A 17,459-nucleotide genomic window follows, 5' to 3' on the forward strand; every position below is an offset into this window, starting at 1 on the left:
TGAAGCCAGAAGTTTTCTGTTCTAGGTGAAATACTACTGTGGGGTAGAGTGTAGAGCCAGTAACAGACTGTCGCTGCTACACTGAAAGTACAATTCTTTCATTCAAGGCTTTTCCTTAATTTGCCTCTTTAGTTTCTAATCAACTTTGGTGGTGCTAGGAGATTTACTTTATGAGGAAACTAGGGATGGTATAGGGGGAGAAAAGCTGGCTGTTGCCCTTGACCTACCCTTTTTCTGCTCCTGTCCTTTGTCTCACCTCACTTCCTCGTATTTCCTTTTTCCTGTCCCCTCCTACTTTTCATACTCTCTTTTCTTCTACTGCTGGCCTCTTCTTTCCACAGGCACTTTGTTTCTTTTTTTAAAAATAAATTTATTTATTTTTATTTATTTATTTTTGGCTGCGTTGGGTCTTCGTTGCTGCACGTGGGCTTTCTCTAGTTGCAGCAAGCGGGGGCTTCTTCGCTGCAGTGCGCAGGCCCCTCATTGCGGTGGCTTCTCTTGTTGTGGAGCACGGGCTCTAGGTGTGCAGGCTTCAGCAGTTGTGGCACACAGGCTCAGTAGTTGTGGCTCACAGGCTCTAGACCGCAGGCTCAGTAGTTGTGGTGCACGGGCTTAGTTGCTCCGAGGCATGTGGGATCTTCCCGGACCAGAGCTCAAACCCATGTCCGCTGCATTAGCAGGCGTATTCTCAACCACTGCACCACCAGGGAAGTCCTGACACTTTATTTCTTAGTATTTGCCCTTTATTCCTTCAGTGTGGAAATGTGTCAGCCTTTAGGAATTTTTGGAATATTCCTCCCCTTAGCTTAACAGAATAAAGCAGAGCATTATTAAGGAGTAGTAGGTCAGATGCAGTGAGAAACTAAGGGTCTATCCAGGTAGTTTCTGGCTCTGGATCCTGGGCTCCTACCTCTGGCTGAGCTACCCTCTTCTGGACTCATAAGCAGTAGGATTGTCTATCACTGCTGCTTCTTTGGAGACTAAATCTTGGTTCTCTAGATTATAAACTAATAGCATATTCTCCTACCAGAGTTTAAATAGACTTTTGGCTTTGTCTCTTTTGTTGCCTCTGCCCCCTCATCTGTATGCATGAATAATCCAGCGCTGACTTCTTCACACTTACTCCTTCCATGAGTTCAGAAAGAATTAAGTCTGAATGGCATACTGGTTTTTGTCCCTTGATCCTTTCTAGTCTTCAGAACAGCAAATGCATCAAGGTCTAAAATCAGTACCTCCAAAGTCTCTCTTTCCTAATGTGTGATCAGAGTGCTTTGTAATCAGAATGCTTTGCATCCCCTATGTTTGATTGGTATTGTTCCTGACCATTTGAAGCTTAGCCTCTTTCTCATACTGATTTTTTCCCCTGGAGTTCTGATCATTCTCTTCTTTTCTCATGTTCACATGTTGCCTTAAACTCAAGTGGGAAAAGCTTGTAAGATCTTCTTACCCCTACTCCCAGCTGTAACCCCAAGTGTTGTCTGGAACCCACATGTTGTGTGTTCCCTGTCTCTTTTAGTGGGATTATCTACCAAGTTGTCTGATGTAGAAGCCAAGGGGTCATTTCCCTATTACCTTCCGTTTGTCCCCAGGTTGTATTATTTCTGTCTGGATTTTTTTCTCTAGTTCATTAACTCTTTTCTGTTTCCACTGTGTCAGTATATGTTCTTATCTCCTACTTGTAAAAGCCTAATTTATGGTCATTAGGAGGCTTCCACTGTCCACATTGTTACCAAGATTTTTTTAAAATTCCTCATATGAGGAGTCCATCATCTGCTAAAAGTATCTCCATTTTGGATGGTGAATGTTCCTTTTCCTTATTGTGAGCCTAATAGAAACTTGGCCAGAAAGAACATATGGGACCTTATTAATTATACACATATGGATATGGTATCAGAAATGACTTCTATATAAAATAAACTACAGCACACTATTAGGTTGAATTCCTTTTCCAAGCACAGTATTGCATATTTTTACTTTTGCTTGGAGCAGGACTTGTAACTGTGGTCATTTTAGCTAACATCAAGAAAAAACTGTAGCTAGTCAGGTGCTGGCCTGAAAAGCAGAAATAATTCTATGAAATTGTAGTCACTGCTGTTAGATAAACTAGGCTGCATTGTCAGTAAGACCCCATTGACAGTGCACATGTTTTCCTCTTCTTCAGCCCAGGCTTGGGATGGGAATTCTGAGCCCAGAGTGTGGGTGCTCGACAGAAATTATTAGAAAAACCCAATGTTGCAGCAAGACAGTAAGACTGCTGCTGTTCTCAGCTGCATCTAGAACTTTTAACTTGACTTCTAAGTCTTGGCTTTGACCTTCCTGATTTCTTGGACCAGCTTCCGATGGTGGACCTGCTTATTTGATTCAACCATGTGTTTTTAGAGTCTGAAAACACCATGCTAACTTTAAACAAAAATTTCTCTTTTCTAAGAGATGGAAAAACTGTTTCTCCCCCTTTTGCCCCATTTTGGTAATAGTACAGGGGCAGAATCTATTTAAGACATTTAAAAGCAGATTTTTACTAGGGTTATGATAGCTTAGAGAAGCAGAATTCCAGAGAATTCTGCATTGGGAAAATGCAACTTGGAACTCCTCTAAGAATCAGCACTAAAATTAAACCAAATGTCTTATCTCATTCGATAAGGAGAGAGACTTGTGGATATTGAGACAGTTTTTTGCATGACTTGAGGTCACTGGGCTCATGTGCAGCTCAGTTTGCTCTTGTTCTCAAGGTCCAGGCTTGTGGCTACAACAGTTAGAAGCAGAAAAAAATTCTGAAGAACTAAGTAAAGCTGGGGTGCTTTGACTGACTCTGCTTATTCCACAGCTTTTGAAGATCCTGATAGTGCCGTTGATGACCGAGATAGTGACTATCGCAGTGAGGCCAGCAATAGCATCCCACCTCTTTACCATACGACTTCCCAGCCCAATGCTTCTGTGCACCAATTCCCTGTGCCTGCGCGATTGCCACAGCAGCTGCTGCTTCAGGGCAGTTCCCGGGACTCTTGCAATGACTCTGTGCAAAGTTATGACCTCGATTATCCAGAGCGGCGGGCCCTCAGGTGGGTATTGGGAACAAAGCACTTTCTCTTCCTAGTATGCAGGTCCCAGGATGCAACTGACATCAAGGATTTGGGTGCCTTAACCTGAGGTGACAGAGGAAATATAGCAGTATGGTGGATCAACCTGCAGCCATTTTATGTAGATTCTGTCTTTTTTTTTCCTCTTCCATATGTTCACATTTATGCATATCCATCAGTAAGAACTTTCTTTATGATCATCAGGTGAGGGCAGGCCCACTTGGGGTGGATGGCTGAAAAAAGCCTGCTCATCTCTCTGCCCAGCCAGTGATTTTGATACACCTTTCACCAAGATTAAAAAAAGAAAATCACAGATGTTACATGCTTGGATAATTCTTCCTACCTAAATATTTCCCTGGGAACTTCAGAAGAAAACCAATATGATCTCACTATAGCAGATTCAGTACTTTTGCTGGACTTAAAAAAAGAAAACCTTTTTATTAATTTCTTAAATACATAAAACATTTACATGTAAAAATATATTAAGGTGTGCTACGTACTATACAGCAAAGAATTTTCCACCCACACCTGTTGTCCTCCTCTACTGCATCACCTTCCTGTCTCCTAGTTCTCTTACCACCCTTGTTTCTTATTACCCTTCCATAGACCATCATCATATATTTATGAGTATAAAAGCAAATACATACATATATGCTCCCTACTCTTCACCCAACTTTAAAAAAAATCAGACTTAAAATTTAGAGAAACAGTACAATGAACACACATATTCATGTTGCCTAGACTTGCCAGTTGTATTAACATTCTGTTACATTTACTTTATCTCATTCTCTCTAATATATGTTTATATACACACACATTTTCTTTTTTTGGCTGCATCACATAGCTTGTGGGATCTTAGTTCCCCAACCAGGGCTTGAACCTGGGCCCTCAGCAGTGAAAGCACAGAGTCCTAACCACTGGACCTCCAGGGAAGTCCCACACATACATTTTTTTTTTCTGAACCATTTGAAAGTAAGTTGCAGATACCATGTTACTTTACCAGGAGGTACTTCAGCATGTAACTCCTAAGAAAGAGGACTTTCTCTTACATAACCTTAATATTATGATCACACTAAAGAAATTTGACAATACAATGATATTATTTAACATATAGACCATATTTAAAATTTTCCAGTTGTCCCAATAATGTTCTTTATATATATTTTTTCCTTTTTGATGCAGGATCCAATTAAGGATTATGGTACATTACATGTAATTTCCCTGTTTCTGTAGTCTCCTATAACCTAACAAAATTCCCATACTTTTTTTTTTTTTCTTTTTGTCTTTTGAGGCACTAACATTTTTTGAAGAGTCCCAACCAGTTTTGAGAATGCCTCTTAATTTGGTTTGATCTGATTGTTTTTTCATGTTTAGAATCAGGTTAAACATTTTTGGCAAAAAACACTGCATAGATGTTTCCTTCACAATGCCTCAGCAGTCACATTTTACCTTGTCTCATTATTGTTGACGTTTAGTTTGATCTCTTGGTTAATCTGGTATACATACTAGATTTCTGCAATGTAAAGTTACCTTTCTTTTTGTAATTAAGGGTCTCTGGGATGATACCTGAGATTGTGTTAGTATTCTGTTTCTCACTCTTGACGATTTTTAGTGACTAAGTGACCACTTTGATGTTGTTTCTGTTTCCTAAATAAATGCTAATGGCTGTTAGATCTATAAAAGAACACATTGAGCTGACAGGCTCCGAGTCTGCAGGCCTTCTCTCCACCCCCACCTCAGTACCCAGGAAATAGGCAGTCTCTAACTTCAGTGAAAGTAAGGTTGGCTGTCTTCTGTATTCACTGACTTAAGTTGGGCGTGTAGCTTCTGATTCTGTAATCAGTATAGGGAAAGGTTTTCATTTCACTGTGATCCTCAAAACATATAGCCTTTAGATTTCACAAACGACAAATTATGATGCTTTAAATAATTTTCTCTTTGTGGTACTATAACAGGGTTTGACTTATGGTAGTCAAAGATTATTTTTATTATCTTTTATACATATATATTTTTTTAAAAGTAGTATGTTTGACTATATTCTTGGCTGTACTGCCTAAAATACAACCTTCAGCAAGTTAACAGCTTGGCGGCTTTTCAGATCCAAATTCATCAACAAATTTAGATTTCTTGAAATCCCTTGATATATTTTTATGGATTATTTAACAGTTCTAAACTTTGGCATTGTAAATATATTCTAAATATTGATGGAATATGTTCATTTTGTTTGTTTCTTTCTTTCTTAGAAAACAAAAGGATCCTAAATAGTTAATGGTAGCAAGTGAAGTATTTTAAAGTTGTTATAGGTATTCTTTTTCTAATGTGGAAAAACTTTTTGACTACATTGCTATAATACTGATTTAAGAACATGTGGATTTCCTTATCTTGTCTTTTCAGTCTGAATGGTTTTATCAAATTGATAATTTTATTAATTTTAGTTTTCTCATTGAATATGTACTAAATCTTATAATTTTTCTTCCTTTTCCCTGTTTTTCCTTTTTTTCTTGCCTTACTATTCTTCCATTTTTATCTCTTTACATCAGACAAGGCTTACAGGTTCAAAATGACAAAATTAGGATTATTTCATATTTCTCTGATGTTGACTGTGAAGAGCAAGAAGGTATATATGAGGAGATAGAGGGGAAGATGTCACAAGAAGCTCTAGAAAACAGTAACATAAACTTAAAGGATGAAGGGGTAAAAGAAGTGAGAACTCTTTCAAAAACTGATAAATATTACAGCCAACAAATACAACCAAAGTATAAGAATTGGAAAAAGATACCATCTCAAAGCCAAGAGACAGAATTCTCTACTGCCTTAAATTATGACCTTAAGTTTGAAACATCTACTTTCTCTAGATATCCTCAGAAATATGATACAATAGATAGGAGAAGGAAAAAGACACCCTTATATAGTCATTTTGAAGGCAGTGAAAAAAGCCAATATGATGATAAATCAGGAACTAAGACTAACTTGAAAAGTACATATCCTAACACTGAAAATTGTAACCTTTGCCACGTTGAGAAGAAGGAACAAAATTACCCAGTTTTGCGTCCCTACAAAAATGGATTTGTGGTTAAGAGTGGCATGTGGACCACTAACTTGGAAAGTCATGATTATGATCTTTCTGGTTGTTCTAAGGACTGTGAAAAGGCATCTGGCTTAAACCAGCATGTCACTAATTTCACTCCATTAGATATTCTTGAAGATTCTGCCAGCAGTACTTCTGATGAACTTCTGGGTTCCCCCGTTTCTGATAAGCAGGAAGATTTACTGTCACCAACATGTCATCCATCCAATGTCCATCATATTGGAGGTTTTCCAGAAGAATATTATAGAGCAAATCCTGCATTCGCATCACAAAGGATGAATTGTGCTACAGACACACTTGGAAATCTGTCTGGGTGCCCCATGGAAGAGATGACCCCTTCCTCTATTGAGGAACCCAAGGAGGACTATATTGATACAATGGATGAGCTTCAGTGTTTGGTAGAAACAGTGTCAGAATATTTAGCAGAGAAGGAAGAGGAGATTAATAGATTTGGCTCCCTTTCAAAAACTAAAGAAACACTTAAACACAATAGTACTGTTAATAATGCAGAACAGAAAATGCCAGGGGATCAAATACCATCTTTAAACATTGCCAAGAATGACAAGGACAAAGCCATCTCTTTCCCTGAGCTGAATGGAGTAAAATGTGCTGTTGGTTCTTTATTCAGTTCACTCACAGAAAAGGTGGGTTCAGGCACAAAGCATCTAACAACCTCTGTGGAAAAGCTGGTTTATTTAGTTCCAGAGAAAACAGAAACTCTTAATCAGACAGAGGCGATTAATTCGCCATCTAGACCCAGAGCCAAGTCAGTATCAGAGAAGGGTCTTTCCATACAATCTCCATCTCCATTATCTTCTCAAACAGTTGACAATAAGGACGTTGGCAAACATGACAAAACCTCTGAAAATGAGCACATGGACAGTAAAACTGGAAGTTTAAACTTTCAGGATCCAACAGAAACTATTGGAAGGGACTCTGCTTCACAGAGTCAGAGTTCAGTTATAAAGTCTGTTTGCAGCATGCTAAATCCATTAAAAATCTTTTTGGAAAAGGATGAAACCAAAAAAGATGATGACCGGAGCAAGCCAACGAGAAAGGAAAACTTTGTTGCGTGTGGTTCGGAGTCAAATCAAAGGGAAGATACCCTTGGCAATGACAGTAACATTGTCACTTTGGATAGGAGTGATAGAGAAACTCCTCACTACCAAATGCCCCTAAGTGAGGATTTGTTGTCTTCCCAAGCAGCCATTGAACATTCTAACTTAGCTCATTCTGCAAATGAGAAAGATGATGTTGCGAGTCCGTTGGAAAGAGAACCCTGTACAGATCTGTCTCTGTTACCAGATCAACGAAAAATATGTGCCAAAGATACTTTAGGACATCATTGTGAAGCTGACAGCAGAACTGCAAATAAAGAGCCATCTTCAAAGCCATTAGAGGGGGACAAAATTACTGGTGATGATGATTTCCTTGAGCCACTCAGAAAATCCTTTAGCCAGTTTTTGCTCACTTCCCCTGAGACCTATTCAAAGGAGACTTTGTCAGACTCTATGAAAATTCACCAGTTGGAGGAAGATGGATGGGAAAGGGGCCCTAAGAAAGGTGGGCATTCCTTTTCCTTTAGTGGAAAATTAGATATTCCAATTTTCAAAGTTCTTAGTCATTCTGAAAAGCAGCAGGATGTAAGAGAGAAAGGAAGCATGCTCCCTTTGTTTAAATTTTCTTTCACTGACAGCCATAAAACTGTCAATGACCAGAGTTTTCATGGCTCAGCAGTAACCACTGATGAAGAGATCCAAAGAAATTGCCATGCAAATGCCAAACTTAGTTCAATAAAATCTAGTTCAGTTCCAAATATTCATAGTAATCTAGGGAAATGTGATATAAAGACGTCTAATAAGAGTGACCAAATAAATACTCCTGAAGATATCACACTTAATAAAATAAAGTCTTATTCGGCTCCAAATATTATTAATGATCTTGGGAAATTTGGGAGTATAGAGGAATTACACTCAAGTGACCACACAGCAATAGAGAACTGTGAAAGAGATACCTTAAACATTCCTGGAGTTGTGTCCAAAGAGCATATACCTTCAGATTCTTTAGGAGAAAGTAAGAATTTTACACAAGTGACATCCTCAACAGTACCAGACTCTTCATTAGCATTTACTTCTACCATTTCGAAACCCACCTTGGTTGATGAAATGAGTGATGACAAACTTGTAGATAAAGCTTCCAAGAAAAGAACCCAAGGAGGCCTCCTTTCTGGCCTGTTTAACAGGTTTTCTTCTCTTGAAAACTTGTCTAATCAACAAGAATTAAATGTGAAGAAAGATGACTCTCCTCACAGGAATAATACACTGAGCTTATTCTCTGGAATATTTAACTTGAAATCAAATAGCAGTATGACTGATTGTAAGCCGGATGAAACAAAGTCCATGTCTTTAGGTGACCTAAAGGGTTTGAATGGAAAAAAACATTTATCCTTGGATGAGATCCCTGTTACTTCATGTGTGACTTTTGAGAACCAGAGGAACCATGAAAAAGAGGAAACTTCTGGCTTCATAAAAAGCTGCTTATCTTTACCTAAAGAAAACATACCATTATCTGATGCTTGGGTTGATAGCCATTATTGCCCTCCTACATGGAAAAACCAACGAAGTGAAAAGAATTTCCCCTCTTCTGAGAACAGTGTACTTCACTGCACTCCAACTGCTCAGCAGGACCTATTAGAGAAATCTTTGGCTAAGAGGCAGACACCACACCATGCTCTTGAGGCAAAACTACATGAAAATTCTAACAAGTTAAATTCACCTGTGCTAAATACTAACATTCTTAGTCAATCAAACCACTATCAGGCTTTTGAAGAGATGAACAATCCTTTCTCTTATGAATGGGATTCTGATATAAAAGATTTCTCTAAAAATTCCAGAAAACTTCAGCCAGTTTATTATATGTTGAATCAAAATACATTTCCATCAGCCGATGTTTTCTTGTGGCCTGACTCAGAAAATCCAGCAATAAATTTTTGCCAAAAAGATCAAAATGCAAATATCTTGGAGTGGAGAACAAATCTAAACAGTGTCGTTTGGTGTGACTTACCACATGAATCATTCAACCAGTTAGCATTTAATGAAGATTACTTATTGAGAGGTGATATGTGGGCAGCTAACTCATTATATGGAAATTCTGGTTATCTTCCAATTAATGAGACTAAGAAGGCACTAGAAGAATTGCCCATTGACTTAAGTTGTTCTTCAGGTTATGAGAAGAGTACATGCCCCGTAGTTGATCTAGACTCATTAAGAATGGATGAAAACTTTGTTTATTCAAGTGTTTGTTATGAATACCAGGAATGGTTGTCATGTCTTGAAAATGGAGTGTGGTGGCCATCGGAGGATGGAGATTATGGATATTTTATGTTCCACGATGGTCAATATATCTATTCTTTCCTTACTGATTCTACTGGGCAGTATGCATATTTATTTATACCTGATTGTTCTTATGAAGAGTATTTGAGTTGTGACTTACAGACAAATGATCTATCAAATATTACATTAGATGATAGCACTATTCCTGCTTACAGTTTTAAAGTACTTGACAGGGAAGATGAATTACTGTGGTATGTTGAAGAGGAACCAATTGATGACCCTCTTGATTTATCTGTAGTTTTGCCAAGAAGTGAGGGACCAATGTATCTAAATTTAGGAATGTTTTCACAAGTACTTGAAAAGTCAAGTTATGGCCAAAGGGATCAACCATTAGATTTTTCAGGCTATACTCCTCAAAAGTCAAAGGGAGATTTTGTATCTTTTAAAGAAAGCCTGGGTGGTTCTGAAGACTCTGAGTGTACATTGGATCTCAGAAATCAGCCCCGAACGATTGGTAATCATGTCTTAAATAAAAATCAAATGATAAAGGGAGATAAGAATCAGACTCTAGCGAAGGATTCATCAGTTAACCTTTCCAGTTTCCAGTGGATCCAGTCTTCTTCTGAAGAAGCTGCCTCTTTGGTTCATCCTGAAAATAAGACTAACATCCCACAGCAAACAGAAGAGATGTCATCATTGAACAAAGTGACTTCGTTATTTTCTGCTTTGGGTGCTTCAACTGGAAGTACTTTGAATTTTGATAAGAATGAATCCTTAGAGTCTTCAGCCATGCAGAAAATAGATCAGCAGTCAAACTTAGCAGAGATCACAAATGATGGTCTTCAGTCATTAATCTTGAGTAAGCAACTAGAGAGTAACTCCCAAAATGAGGAAGAAAGTCTTCTCAAGAAGGATTCAGAGAGACAAATGGTATCCAATGTTCAGCGACCAGAATTTACTAAAAATATGAAGAAAGAATTCCCTTTAAATAAAAGCGTTCATGTGAAAAAACAAAATTTGTTAAAATCTGTTTTCCAGGTAAACCAAACAACTTCTCAGGCTCAATCAGATATAGAAGATGACAAGATGATTACAGCTGATTCTGTTTCAATTCCTCTTATATCACAGTTTAGTAGGGATGAATGCAAGAATTGTGAGCCTCCTCAGGACCAGTCTTCCAAAGAGTCTGAGACAACATTATTTAAAAGTGCACTGAAACTCTTTGGTCGGGGAGAAGACTCTTCAGTAAGTGCAGTAGCAAACGAGAAACAGGAATCTCGATTTTTGAACTTCTTTAAAACCCAGGTGAATAAAGAAGGATCACCAAATTTAGAAAAGAATGGTGATAAAAATAGAAAGATATCATCTCAGGAAAAGAATGAATCTCCTGGTGTTTCAAGTGTTTTTGGTTCCCTTGGGGATTTCTTTAAAACCAATGTATCTCCTAAACAGACAACTGAAAATATGTCTGTTTCTTCAATGACTAATAAGGATGAGGTCAAGTCAAGTCCTAATCCTGCACATCTAACTAAACAGGATGTTGGGAACTTTCCTGCTGCACCAGTTTCCTCTAAAGGGAAGGTTCGAGTTAGAAATCTGAACAAGCAGACTACTATTGATGACAGTGAGCTAAAGGAACCATCAATTAGGGAGATCCAGGGTGATCATTTGACTGACGAAGAGGCACCCTCCAGAGACCACCAACTCTACCAGTCACCAAATTCATCTTTCTCAACAGGTTGTCTCAAAGAATCCTCCGGAGATTCTTCAGTAGAGACTAGTGGTGTGTCTACAGTGACAGAAGTTCCAAGAAGTGATAAAATGTCATTAGATATTCTGAGCAGAAGAAATTCAAATGAACAAGATCATTTTTCTGACAAAGACCAGAGTTTTTCAACTGCCACAACATCTCCATCCCAACCAGAATTACCAACCAGAAAGAGTATATTTTCTTTCCTGACTGGATCCGAAAAATCTGAGAACAGAGCCTTTACTACTCTACCAAGAACCACATCTCAAGGAGAAGGGCTATTCACACTTCCTTCCTTTTTTTCCACTGCTAACTCAGGCAGCAAGAAGAATACCTCTCTTAATAGCTCTTTCAGTTTCTTCAACTTGTCCTTTTTGGATGAAAAGCAGCAGACTCCTGGGGAAAAACACAGCCTTTCAGCTGTTGCTCCAGTGACTTCCCAGCCCTGTAAGAAGCCAAGTGTTTTTGTAGACATGAGTAATACAATGACTAGAGAAGATTCTAATGACATTAGAGGTAGCATAGTCCCGGAGGTAGTTCATGAACAGCAAATGGCTCCTTGTGTTTCCATTAGCAACATCACTAAGGTTACCTCCCTTGCAGATGAGCTCAATGTAGAAAACGACTATCCAGGAAAACTAGGTTCCAGTAATGGACCAGGGACATCTTTAAAAGATTTCCAGGTAAGTCAGTCACGAAAAGACGTTGTTCCTCATTCACCACAATTGCAGGCACAGTCTGAAACACTGCTCATTGGTCCAGAGACCCTTGAGGTATCTCCCCATGAAGAAGAGGCTTTCATACAGGAAGCCTTTCTGAGTGACTCACCAGCCAGCTCTTTTTCACATGATAGCCATTTGGTTGAAAAGCTCAACCATTTTGACGCATGTACTACATACCACCAAAGTGAAAGATTTACTAGTGACCCACTGAACTTGCCCTTAGAAAAGGCCCCCGATGAGATCTTAACACAGATCCTGGAGCCAGCTTCTTCCTCTGTGGAGCCAGGATGTACAGGGCACCTCCAGAGTCAAGATGCAGATAAAGTGGAAGACAAATCAGTGTTGGAATCTTCAGTAGAAATGCTTTCAGGGTTTGTGACCAAAGTGAAATCTTTCTCTGGGTCCTTAATTGAACCTCCTAAAACTTTCTCTGGGCTTTTCTCTTCTCCTAAACCTCCAAAGAAAAACTCCTTTTTCTCTTTTCCTTCTGGTGCATCATCTCAGCCTCTCACAGGTGAGTTATTTGGACTTTTTAAAAGTCCCAAACCAGAGACATACAAACAGGAATCATCTATTCCAGCTACTGCATTGCTTCAAAATGGTGGTTCCAGACATACTGAAGAATCAGTACCTCCCGAAAATTTGTGGAAAGAAGCTACCTTTGGAGCACTCAATTCAGAAGCTATAGTCAGTGACTGTAGAATGACTGTGGTTAGTGCAAAGTCAGACTCGGAGACCTTGACGGATGATCCTAACCTAACAACTGAAATGGAAAACAATAATATTCCTGACAATATTCCAGAACCCCAACGTTCTGAAACAATTGAGGCTGCATCTTCTGTCTCAGGGGACGATACTGGGCAAGGAGTATTGTCTCTGAGTGATGAAGGAGACATGGGGATGTTGCAGGGTACAGACACAGAGGCATCATTGGAAGCAGAGCATATCTCATTGCCAGCACAGTTGCATCCAGAACCTACCTGGATTGCCAAAGAGCTTCCTCCTCCAATTCACCTACCTCTTCCTCTTGAGCCAGAGCCAGATATGCAATCTGCCTCCACAAACCAAGACTTCTTAGAGCTACAGGCAACCAATTCACTAGAAACCAATACTACAGTGTTCAGTGAGGCAAGTGTTGGCCAGAGTGCCACACTGGAAACCCAAGGGTACCTTTCTCACTGTCCGTTGGAGGAACCTGTGCTTTGTGCCAAAGAAAACTATGGGATACTTGATGCCCAGAAAGGTCCACCCGCAGTCCCCAAGGAAACGGAGCAGCCAAGTCCTCATTTTGAAATCCCAAACATGATCAATTGGCCAAAACTCCATTTCCCATCCTCTGCTACTGACTATCGGAAACCACTGAGCTCTTTCTTTTCCTCGCCTTCCTCCTCTGGCAATAGGGCAGCAGAGACTGGTTTAATGTCCAGTTTTAAGAAGTTGTCAACTCTATTTGAGGGAGGTAATGAGGGGAAAGGGAGTAGTGCAGTGGCAAGTGATTCAAAACTAAGGTTTGGAAAGAAGCTGGATCTTTCATTCCCGTGGCCGAAACAGAACAAATGGGACCCTGAACAAATGCCTGCAGAATCCTCCTCTCCAGTTTTGGTTATCAGCAGTGATCAGGACCTTAAATTCAGTGAGGCTGACAAAACTTTGGAGTCTTCTCAAGTGTCTGGGGCCAGTGCTGAGCCAGCTAAGGTTTTGACTCAGCCCTCTGGGACCTCTGGGCAGCTGGAGACCAGGCCAAGTATATGTGCTCATGAGCTTTCAGGGCCTGGAGAAGTGGAAAACCATCAGGAAATCCCAGCATCTGGAGAACACGGGGGTACCAAAGATAACCTCTCTGACCCCACCTGTCCTTCAGAGAGTCATGAGGAAGAACACTGCACTGTCTCTGAGCTACTTCACCAGCCAGAAACACATGAAGAGGAGACAGCGCCTGCTAGCATTGACTCTGATTCAAATGTACAGCAGCCAGTTGTTCTACATGACATCAAGGAACCAAAGACCAGCAAAAGGCCTGTTCTCAACTAAAGCATCATAAATGATTTTAAAGAATTGACCATTTATGATGCAGTGACTTAGTGGTAGCTTAATCATAGCCTGCTTTTTATCCTTCCTGTGTCTTTCCCAGCGCCTGAGCTTCATGTTAATTAGGGGTTAAGTAAGAAGAAATAATAGGTGGATATTGTCATCTTCTCTCTGCCAAATGTAATTCATTTATTGGAACAAGGAGCTTCCTGCTTAAAGGGAAGACTAGGTCATGAGATTTACTCACTCTGGTTTGCTCTGCCTTGAATAATGCAGAATGGAGAAGGGAGGGCAAGAAGAGGCAGCAAGTCACTGAGTGGCGTATATTAATTACAACCACATGATAGGCTAGAATGCTTCCTTGGGCCTTTGGCACTTACATCTGTAATAGCTAGGAGAGACCTACTTTGCTTTGCTTTTCCAAGTCTTCTAAGATGCTTTCTCCAGTGGCAATGAGGGTATTAAGTAAAATACAAAATGCAAAGGATGGCTTGGAATAATCTATACTATATATATTCCGTATGGATTTGCACAGCTTCTTCCAGTCTCTGCATTTTACTACCCATGAGACTGGTGTCTGATAAGTGCTTTCAGTACAGTCTCACAGGAGCTCAGGGCTATCGTTTGCTGTAGTTATTCAGTCTGGATCATTGTGCAGGGTCCACCTGCAAAGGATACTATTATTTCCCCTAAGAAGAAGCACCATACAGGGCATTTTAAGAATGCTGCCTTGAACGCTGGCCCAAACCAGTCCAAAGAGGCTGGTCAAGTACTTTGGAGGTTATGTGAGTATGTGCGCACACATGTTCATGTGTATATGTGTGCTGGGAACTACTCAGAACAGTGGCTTGGTACCTATCCTGCATGGGATGAAGAATCAGAAATCAGCCTGGAAATACCAGATAATTGGGAGGAATCATAGGGAAAATATCACTGGAAAACAATAATGATTTATCTTCATTTGGCCAAGAGTAAACATAAGCCCTTTAGTTAAAGCTTGACTCTTTGGCAAGGAAATTCCTTGTCCTTTTGCACGGAGGCTTTCCAGCAGAATACCAGAAGTAAAACAAAGGGCCTCTGACTTGGGATGGAACTATCCAAATGGGCTAGGATAGATCTTATATTGATAGATCATCCCCAAGTCCCTCCATTTTGAATAGGACTGAATCCCCCAAATTCAGTATACGGCTTAAGGGAGTAACTTTGAATAGTATTCTTTCTGGTCACGATTCACTGCCACATTTGCTATAGCTGCTGCCTCTTATACCAGGGGAACAAATTTCCTTTCCGGGTATGGGAATTCAGGTGGTTGAGAGAGGGTTAGGCTGGCCTCTCTTCAGGTACAGAAATGCATTAATATGGCCCTGACTCAGATCTTGGAGTTGGACTGTGTCCACTTTGCCCGAAACTGAGCCATGTCCTGAGAGCAACTCAGTTATAGGTGGGCAGGTTCATCTTTGGGACATTCGCTGTGCTGCCAGGGATACCACTGTAACATCCAGGTTGATGAGACCATTCCCCTGAGGAATTTCTTGGTCCTATCCTCCATTTCCCAGTGGCTTCCATTACCTCCTACAGATGGCTGAGAGAGAATTGAAGGAACATGTTCACTCTCCTTTGCTCATTCTGAGGAACACACATTTACATTTACAATTGGAGAGGAAGAAAAGGGGATCTCAATTTAATAGGTAGTAGAAAAAGGGAGTAGAGTTCATCCATCCATTTTATTCTGTGGAAATTAGAAAACTTTAATCACAGCCACTGGACAAGTTTTTTAAGAAGTCCGAGTAGAGAATTTTAGGCATAAACAGACTATTTTAATAATTCTTAACCCTACTTACAGAATAGCATGTTAAGATAAAGAATTCTTCAAAGTCAACTGCAGGGTTGAGGTTAAGTGCTATTGGAGAACCCAGCATGTTGTGTTATTTTTCCTGTTGTGATTTTGCTGAACAGAGACTAGTTCTTCTAGATTGTGAACTTTGGTCCTCTCTTCCCAGGAACCTCCTGTTTGTGATCCTTGCCACTGATAGAATCATTATTTCCTGGATTTATCCATTACTTTGTTCTGATCCTTAGTTTGTATGTATTTACTGATGTGTCTTCCTCTCATTCTCACAGCCCTACCAGCAGTAGTAGGTATGGCTCCTCCTGTAACGTGAGTCAAGGAAGCTCTCAGCTGAGTGAACTAGACCAGTGTCACGAACAAGATGATGACCGCCGGGAGAGGGACTTGATTCATTCCTGCCACAGCTCTGGCAGCTTCTCCAGAGACAGCCAAGTAGGTTTTGGAGAACAAGAGAAAGCCTTGGAGGTGGCACGTGAAGAGGAGAAGGGAGGAGCATGTGAACCCAAGGAGACGAAAGAAGATGCTACAACCCCGCCACCCCCAGATCTGGTGCTACACAGAGACCACATCCTAGGCCCCCAGGAGAGGTAGGTGATGGCTACCTTGAGGAGCTCACATGGTTTCCTCAGTACCTGCCCTATGGTATTGTTGAACAGAATGCAGTTGCTTTTTGTTTGTTTCCCTGCAGCTGGGTGTGGTTGTGATCAGGATACTGAGGCTTAGCTCTGCACTGCTTCCTTTGCTTTTTGGTGTAATTTCCAATGTATTTTGAGGATCTCTGAAGAACATTTTAACTGCAGTGTACCAGGCCTTCTAGAGTCTGCAGTTCTTGGCTCACTAGTTGACCCCACATATGACAGCCTTTGAGTCTGGAACTGACCTGAGCCTTGCAGGTCATTTCATTCAGAGGAGCTGCTTTGAATGAAATAGGCTTCCCACCCGATTAATGTTTAAATTTCTTTTGTGAGCATTATTTTTTTCTTTTGTTTTGTTTTTTCCCTGGCTGACAAAACTGGGAAAGAGTTAAAGAATTGGTCTAGAAGCCAGATCTAACCCACCCGTCTGTCTCCCTGGGGCCTAGCAGTATGTCTGGCAGTTGGTACCCATAAGGAGAAAAATTTTAAACTTGTCCTTTTAACAGTCACATAATGAGGCTTAGTACAGAGTTTGAGTATTGTTCTTATTGAGCTAAATTGGTCAGTGAGCTGCTGATAGGTTGGGGCAGAGCAGGGTTTCTCATTCTTAGCACTGTTGACATTTTTAGGCAGATAATGCTTTGTTACGGGGAGCTGTTGTATGCATTGTAGGATTTTAGTAGCATCCTTAGCCTCTGCACACTAGATGCCTGGAGCAACTCTCAGTGTGACAACCAAAAATGTCTCCAGATATTGTCAGATTTCTCCTGAGGGGCAAAACTGTCCCTAGTTGAAAACCACTGGGGTAGAGTGATAAGGGCTAGGTGTGACTTAAATTCTCAAATTTCAAGGTCACGGGAAGATCAGAGCAGTGAATGCTGATTATGCGGTAAAAGTTAGAGAATGGTTGATGCCTCTACTCCACCACTTGAAGGTAGAAACTTATTTTCTGTTTGTTTTCCTGATTTTTAATCATTT

At 40.2% G+C, this 17,459-nt stretch overlaps 1 protein-coding gene across 7 annotated transcripts in view; it reads left to right on the plus strand.

Annotated features, from left to right (window-relative positions):
• UNC13B (unc-13 homolog B) overlaps positions 1 to 17,459 on the plus strand; it is a 225,011-nt gene that overhangs the window by 114,889 nt on the left and 92,663 nt on the right. For 4 of the 7 annotated variants that reach the window (XM_073806248.1, XM_073806249.1, XM_073806251.1 and 1 more), the window contains 3 exons: positions 2,825 to 3,059; positions 5,618 to 11,930; positions 16,119 to 16,376. In XM_073806248.1, the coding sequence (XP_073662349.1) occupies positions 2,825 to 3,059; positions 5,618 to 11,930; positions 16,119 to 16,133 (6,563 nt within the window). In that variant the 3' untranslated portion in view covers positions 16,134 to 16,376. Of the gene's footprint in view, positions 1 to 2,824; positions 3,060 to 5,617; positions 11,931 to 16,118; positions 16,434 to 17,459 lie in introns of those variants that run through there. The other 3 variants (XM_019948921.3, XM_019948923.3, XM_019948925.3) reach the window with 1 other exon arrangement.

This window comes from Tursiops truncatus, chromosome 6 (assembly GCF_011762595.2).
Source record: "Tursiops truncatus isolate mTurTru1 chromosome 6, mTurTru1.mat.Y, whole genome shotgun sequence".
Lineage (NCBI taxonomy): Eukaryota > Metazoa > Chordata > Mammalia > Artiodactyla > Delphinidae > Tursiops > Tursiops truncatus.